Below are 7,977 nucleotides of genomic sequence, written 5' to 3'. Positions count from 1 at the left end.
CAGCATGGCAGAGAGCGCGTGGAACGGAAAGTGCCGCGTCGATTGGCCAAGCGCCGGCTCGGACTGGAACGTTCGGTTTAAAAAACCGGAAATGTTACACCATATATGGAAAGAGTGGTGATTTACGTGGATTGCCTTCGGGGCCGGTATGGGTTTCTCTTCCTTAGTAGACGTTTCATTATCATTGATAGTGTACTGTTTTTCTTTTACTTTAGGAGAGGAAAGTACAGAACTTTTACCGGATTACCCAGGGAGATGTTATCTAGTTTTATAAATCTTTTCAGGACAAATAATAGGACTGCCCCCCCTTTACTTGACGGGACATAAATAATATAGTATTATAATCAAAAAGAGCAAATACACCCCCTTGGACGGGACTACCAAAGATATATTGAAGGAACAAGTAATGACTAACACAAGTGAAATACTAATGTCAAGTTTGTTCATCTTTAATGAATCATGATCTTTCATCTTAAGTCCTGACTATATTTGTTCATGAGTTGTTCACGATTTGTAGTAAATGTTACTACAAAGTATTTGTGTCCCCTCACGTAAAGTGCTATCAATACATTTTATACACCTGTTATTTTATTAGATTTTAATATCAGCCTTAACTGCATTAAATTAACACACATAAGTGCCGCGGGTGTACGGATTTTACCCCAGTTCTCATTCGTTTTGCTTGCCAGGGAGAGGTTATCTAACAATACTGCGGGGGGGGGGGGGGGTAAGAACACGGAAATACTTCATCAAAAAGGAATTTAACTCTGAAGTAATAAAATTATAATTACAAATGCAGCCACCAGGGAAACTCATATTACCTTGAATGGAAATTAGTCCTATGAATCAGCTGTAAAACAAATGCCTGACGATCCACATTCTGATATGTGACTTTCCAAAGCAACACGAGACAATTACTATTAGTCCTCGAATTGCGGATGCATCAGTAAGCAAAACATTCTTACTTCATGTGTCAAGGGAAATGGTCTCAAAAGTCATGACAGCAAGTGGTAAACATGGACAAACTGCATCAACAAAGAGGAACAGGAGTACTGACAGGATAGATGGACACTCGATAGTTCTGTGTCCCCCACAAAAGAACTATCTCAAAAATGTCCATGAAACTGTATGACCCAGTCTCAGCACAATCGATATTGTGAGTCTCAACCATCAATGTATGACGGCTTGGGGAACCGTTGTGTGGGAGTCATTATGCTTTCTTGCGTAGTAGTATGACGTCCAAGAATTGCAAGGACATATTTCAGGACCAGGCGTAACCTCATGGTACCAGTATTCTTGATGATTCCATTTTCCCATATAATTTAGCAGTGGTCTCATAAAAACCAAGATGAATCCCTTCGCAGCCAGTTTGCTGACACTTACAGAGAGCATGTTGGGGTGGGTGTAAGACGAATTTCTCTATGGGGATCAATAAAGTATCAATTATTATTATTATTATTATTATTATTGTTATTATTATGCCAAATGCCTTTGTTGGTCTCCTCTGTTACCAGATCTTCAAATCATTGAATCCTTGGGACAGGAGAACAATTATGGATAGAGGCTTTCTGGAGTGTGAAGTAAATCCCTGAAAAAGCTGGTTTTCTCAAATGGTACAATATTCCACTGCACATAGATGAGAACTTTTATGATTGTATGATAGAAGCATATGAAGCAGTTCTAAAGGCTGCTTTAAGTCAGATAAAAAAAAAAAAACTTCTATTGTGTTTCCTGACTTTGTATTGCACTCAGGTCACCGTGTTCTTCGTCAGTCTGAGGTGCTATTGTAGAGTCTGATCGAATCGCAAGGCTATAGTGTCGTGGCATGTTTGAGAATATAAAAGGTGCTGCAGAGTTGACTGCTGCGTGGGAAGTTCGTAGTTGGATGGAGTGGAGTTTGGGTTATTGGCTGAGTGCTGAAATCAGTGTGTGTAAGTCGTGGAATGTTGGTTCATTGATAAATGTCCATTCGCCTTGTTTGAGTGGCAGCTCGGATGGTGCTGTATTCTCAGATGTGAAAAGGGGTGGAGTTAAGTGGTGGTAGGAAATGTGCCATGGATGGCTGTTTTTTAAGCCTTAATAAGCTTTTAAAAAGCCAATCGGTGAAGGGCTGTTGGTGCAACTGAAGACTCTTGCATTACACTTCCTGTGGAGGATGACAATATAGGGTTTGATTCTCACACGTGTATAAAAGCCTCAGGAAGCCTCGCTGCAAAAGACTGAGCTCCTCTGCCGCAAGAGGTACCTTTTAAGTGGGGCAGGATTACATTGTGGTCTCCCTGCTTCCTGGGTGTCGTGAACCAGAAATATGCAAAGAGGCTACAGCTGTGAGCTCCAGCACAGAGAAAAATGGAGAACTTGGTGGGACAGACTGTTAGAGAGAAAGGGAATCCCCAAACATTTATCGCCTAAATAATAGAAACTGAAAGTGATATAGAATGTGAAAACGATTAATCTTTTTGTCTGCCATTGCTTACTTCAAATTATGTGGTACTGCGTTGTCATATGAAGGGTGACATATTATGAAGCGTGGTCAAAACATTCCGACAATTGTTGTGTAATATTTGCAAAAGCTTATTTCCACTTTATAATCTTAAGTAATTTTTTTATCTCAGGTGACCCTAAAGCTGTTCCACACTAATAGGATTTTGGAAGCAAAGATAATTGTACAGTTTTTACAGTGTTAGTTAATGCAAATGTGCAAGTGTGATTGTAAGTGCGACAGAGTATATTCATATATATTCTAAATATCTTAGTGCACTGAAACAAGTGAAACACCCCATGTCCTTCCAAAAATGTAAAGGGTGAACCGTGTTGTGGGTAAACAAAAGGTTTTGTGTGATGACTGCATTAACAGCTACATTTTCATCAAAAAACCTTCCATCATATATTTCTAAGCAAAAAACAATTTACTCACTAAGGCCTGTGTCAGAATGAGCAGTGAATTGTTACATTGTGTCTGAAACAAGGACAGCAGGTTACACTGCCGGGATATAGCTATTTCTGCAAGTTCCTTATACACAGGCACTGTTGTGCAGTTAGTTCTTAAGTTGGAGAACATTGCAAAAAAGGAAATTTGCTGTCAAAGGCTGGATAAAGCTGAATTAATACTTTATTGATTTTGTCATAAATGACGCATTTAAGTAACCAAGAGGGCACTAAATAAAAAGTAAAAAGCAAATAAACAAAAACACATAAATAAATGTGAAATGTAAAGTGTTATATACATTGTGCTTTCAGAATTCTGGTTTTGCAGTGTAGTTTCTTTTCGTTGTTGAACAAACCACAAATGACAAGCGTGCAGGTCACTTTAAGAAGATATTGATTGTATTTAATATTTCCATCACAAAAGATATCAGTCTTTTATTCCATCGGCTGAGAGACCAACGCTACCTGATCTGTAAAAGGACCTACTCGTGACGGATTCCATACCAGTGACACCTAAAAGTACAGGGTATTTCCACCAGCATTACTCTGTCTGATTTAAGCGCAGTAAACATGACGACCAGAACCACTGACAGTAAATCATCACTGAACAGGCACTTATTTCAACTGTGTACAGTACTAGCCTTAAAAGAAGCTATGCCTTTTTATCCATACATAAAACAGTAAGACGTAACAAAAACACAAAGGCCCGCTTGGTTAGAACGCGTTTTTTTTTTTTTTTTTTTCCTTTTCGTTTTTTTAGGTACATCCTGTGTTTTGGGTTAGATCTCAATCAGGAAATGACGATTATATCGATCTGGTGAGCAGCGACGTCATGGACCACTGGAGAATCTACAGCTCAGAAAGGTCTCGGGTAGAGCAGAGTCTGATGGCCGCTTCCAGTATGTGGCGTGCGTCCTTCTGTCTTCGGTTAGAATGGTTGCCGCTAAAATCTAAAGTTAGGCCAGGGCTGGTCCTTCACTGCATTCAGTAGAAGGATTTGCCTTGGACCTGCTCTCGTGAAGACAAGGGTAGGGTCTTTTCCTTCGTTGAGTTGACATCACCGTGGTTATTACCGATAGGCAATCCTTCTCACTACTCTCTTTCGACAGAGGCAACAATACCAATCACCCTTATTGTCCTACAGAGCCTGGAAACCTGACCTGTTGCTAAGAGATTAAAGGTATTACTGAGTAATGTTGAGTACTTACCATTATGGTATATTTAAATACTTTATAATTTCATTGTTTGGGATACAATGGCCAGGGAGCATCATCTCAATGCCTTAGATCACATTGGACCTCACCGGAGGTAAATTATATTTTCCCCACTAACATCCAAGAGATACGTGTGGTTAAATAACCTTGTCTGTGTCAGGGCCAAAAAGGGTTTATCTAAGGCTTTGGCTTCTGAAGTCTGCATGCCTCTCAAAGCACTTGATTACTGAAGGCAGTTAAGGTTCGGCAGACATTCAGAGTTTTATGATTAAGGCTTAAGGATGTCGTCTACGCGTTAATTTCCTATGTGTAATGTTACGTTAGCCTTATGTGATGTTGGCGGGAACATTAGGTACATTCTCAGGGACACGCCTGGATGTTTTATTTTTTTGGACTTTTTACAGGTGGTTCTGATAAATCTACGTAAACAAGCGGCACGTGCTGGTTTTTTTGAAAAGGTGTCACTATGGGATGTCTGCCGCTGCAGGTGACAGGGCAAAGTGTGCACAGGAAACCATTTGAACCAGTTCAGAGACCTAGATAAGAATATCCACTGTTCACTCTCATCACACCTCCACCTATGAGTCAGTCTGCTGAGATCCTTGAAGAAACGAAGGTTCTTTTTATGTATTATGTCTCTGATGACTCTCTTGCTCCTGCAGGCAAACTCGTCGGGTTGCAGCGCCGGCTGTCTACAGTTCACGTGTTGGTACACGTTTCAGTGGCAGTCCGTGGTATTTACAGACGCTCCTTATTCCTCCAGTCCTCCAGGTGGAGCAATGCGAAAGCAAGTTTCTTACTTTTACCACTGTGATTCGTTCTTTTTTCTTTTTTTTTTTACATATAAATATTTCAGAGGGCCAGGAAAGTCTCTGGTCTGCGACGTATCGACACACTTTCTCCCTTGTTCATTATTAATTTTTTTATTGATAATTTTGATGCTCCTGACATTATAATCGGTCCAGCAATTTCTGTAGTTTTCTGATGAAATCATAGCCGAAATAATTACTTAACCACAAATTAAAAACAGGTCAGAAAAGAGAAATGAATGTCGCTACATAGCCACATATTTTTCCTTTCGACCGCTGCAACAGTAGCTCAGTATTTACTATTCAGGAAATAAGTTTATGAATAGGAGTCCAGTGAAGAAATACAGGAGCTGTCTGTTTAGACACTTGTGAAGGTCAGTCTGTTGATTTACACCCGTGGTGACCCAAGTAATGGAGGTGACATAGTGTGACAGTGTCCAGAGCAGCTAGAAAGCGGTGTGATGTGGATACTGGGACTCCACTGGGACTGGGACATCAGCTTAGACCTCAGGTACTGAGGTAAACACACAAATGTCACATGACTGTCCGATGGGTCGCATTGAGGGTTTGACACTGGGCCCAGCTCTGTGACACTCCATGGCTAGTTGTCCAAGGTGGCAATCACGCGTGTGTTCATGTGCGTGAACATGTGTGTGAGTGTTACCGCCCCTTCACTGTGCTTCCCGCGACAGGCCTCACGCCACAGGTCCAAATGGGCCAGCAAATGTACCAAAAAAAAAAAGTCTGCCGATATGGGTTGCTCTACAGCGCCAGGTTTTCCCCTTAAGGACACACAGAGAAGTGCGTGTGTGAGTTCGGTCCTTTTAGCGCTGCATGACTGAGTCCGATGGCAAGTGATGAATATGATCTTAGCCAAGCTGGAGCTTAGAGGAGGAGGGCAAAGCATCAGGAGAACAGCATCTCCCATGCGGCCGGAAGCTAATGAGACAACCAAGCACCAGAAATCAGGTCTATTCTGTGAGGCATACTACATACAATCTTTGGATCATTGTTTTCTTTTCCTTCTTTACTCCAAACTAGCTTTTTTATGACTAAAAATTAGATAAATTTAACAACCGGGACCTTTCCCTTCACAGAATAGGAAAAGTCTGGCTGGATTAAGAATGGGATGGTGGCCTGCTGGAGTCAAAAAGACCCTGAAACACAGAGCTCTGAACAGTTAATCCTGGTTAACGTGGTAGAGGACAGACCTGGCCCATTTCTTCCTGTTCTGCACAACAGCGACCACATTCCTAACATTTAAATAATAATTTAAAACATAGCAGCCATAATATTGGAGTCCTAACCTGCTGAATCTAGAATCTTCCGCTCGGCTCCGTCCCTAGACGTGAAACTCTGCGACTGACGTCGTCCAAGTCCAAGGGTTATTTTCCCCTCCATTTCTTGCTCACTTTCCACATTTAAAATGATTTTCTTCATTTTCAGTTTACATCTCTAACGTAAATGTCTTCTCTGGTGCGTGTATACCACTTTCTGTGCCGTAAACTTGGGTTTTAAAAGCTATATATAAAATAAACGCACCACTACACTTATTTTTAAAGGAATCAGATGCTCTGGGATAATATGGGTAACATGCAGTAGTAACCAATAAATCAACATGATCTTGCAATGCCTGCCAATTTTTTAAATAAATAATTAAACAATAAGAAATAACTTATTTTAGGATCGTAAAACTAGTCTATTTTGAAGCCACTGTTTACTCGGATTGCCAGGTCTAACCTGCTACACCATTGGCCCTTCTTCCTGTCTGTCAGTCAGCCTCCCATCGAATGGTAGGTCTAGCGAATGTAGACGTCCCTCCCCCAGTCCTCCTGATTCTTGTTGCGGCCCAGGGTGGTGCCGGCATCTCCCGGATCCTGGCAGTATCGCTCCCTGGGCTTGCCTCGGGCATGTTGCTCATGGTGGGCTGGGCGGTTTAGGTTCTCTTGGTCCGGCTCGGCACCCTCGTCCTCCAGGGAGGCCTGGAGGCTATGGCGTAGGCCAGGGTGCGGGCGGCCACCTGCCCCGCAGTAGGGCTCCGTCTCCTCGTAGGGGTCTGTCTCGATGTCCATGCAGGAGTCGCCCGCCTCCGTGTAGGCCGAGTCCCTGCTGCCCTGTGTCTCTGAGTCGAAGGTGTCCTGCCGGGAGAGGCCCCGGCTTCCGGCGGCCCTCAGCTGGGCCCGGGAGGAGCTGCTGCGGAGGTACGCCTGCTCCGGGGCATGCGGCCTCCCCGGCGTGCCGCCCTGGTAGTCCTGGAGCCCGGAGCGCTCCGACAGAGGCCCGTCACGCTTCGCTTCTCCGTGCACCAGATACGGGCCCTGTAGCACCCCCCCGCGACAGCCATGCAGAGGCAAGACGACACACCAAGGCAAAGGCAGGAAACAGTTAGTGATGCGGCAAGCCGGCGGGCAGGCCACAACAACTCGCCAAACTGTTAGAAAGGGTATATATCACCTGTTATGGGTGACAGTGGTGGGAAGGGGTGAGTGAGAGGAAGAGGAGGCAGAGGCAGGGGGATGATAATGATAAAGGTGCGGCAACCATGGGTTTTCAAAAAATGCTGAATATGCACTCCTAGTCGCACGAGCTGAAAAAGGGGGGAAACCCCAGTCCCGCTCTACGCTTCCACTGCTGCAAATCGCCGCCTAACAGAGCTGACGTCGCCATGGTGACCACGTAAACATCAGGCCTCCGAGGTCTTGCCCGTGGGGCGCGTTAGCGGCAAGCTGAAGACATGCGGCCACGCAGCCGGGCATGCGCTCCACAAACAGGCCTCCTGCGATCATGCAGTCTCCGGAACTCAGCTACCAGAACGTGTCTAAATGAATGCAACTCGCCATGTCGCCGCGGCAAAAGCAAATTTCCACGAAAAAGCGAAATAAATGCACAAATACGTGTCTGTAAACAAATGATGATTCGGGTCATCATAATTTTTGAGGTAGGTCTGAACCTTTTGATTTGGTGAACTTTATTGAAATCAAGGGTTATCGCGCTACGTATAAGCATTTCAGACTCCTAAAGAGTGA

General features: G+C 43.7%; 1 protein-coding gene across 4 annotated transcripts in view; it reads right to left on the bottom strand.

Annotated features, from left to right (window-relative positions):
• Positions 1–3,305: 3,305 nt before the first annotated feature.
• cacnb1 (calcium channel, voltage-dependent, beta 1 subunit) overlaps positions 3,306–7,977 on the bottom strand; it is a 34,015-nt gene continuing 29,343 nt past the window's right edge. For all 4 annotated transcript variants that reach the window (XM_049003165.1, XM_049003167.1, XM_049003164.1 and 1 more), the window contains one exon: positions 3,306–7,269. In XM_049003165.1, the coding sequence (XP_048859122.1) occupies positions 6,751–7,269 (519 nt within the window). In that variant the 3' untranslated portion in view covers positions 3,306–6,750. The remainder of the gene's footprint in view (positions 7,270–7,977) is intronic.

Source organism: Brienomyrus brachyistius, unplaced genomic scaffold (assembly GCF_023856365.1).
Source record: "Brienomyrus brachyistius isolate T26 unplaced genomic scaffold, BBRACH_0.4 scaffold75, whole genome shotgun sequence".
NCBI lineage: Eukaryota > Metazoa > Chordata > Actinopteri > Osteoglossiformes > Mormyridae > Brienomyrus > Brienomyrus brachyistius.
Note: the sequence above shows the minus strand (reverse complement) of the source record. Positions and strands in the feature narration are given on the sequence as shown.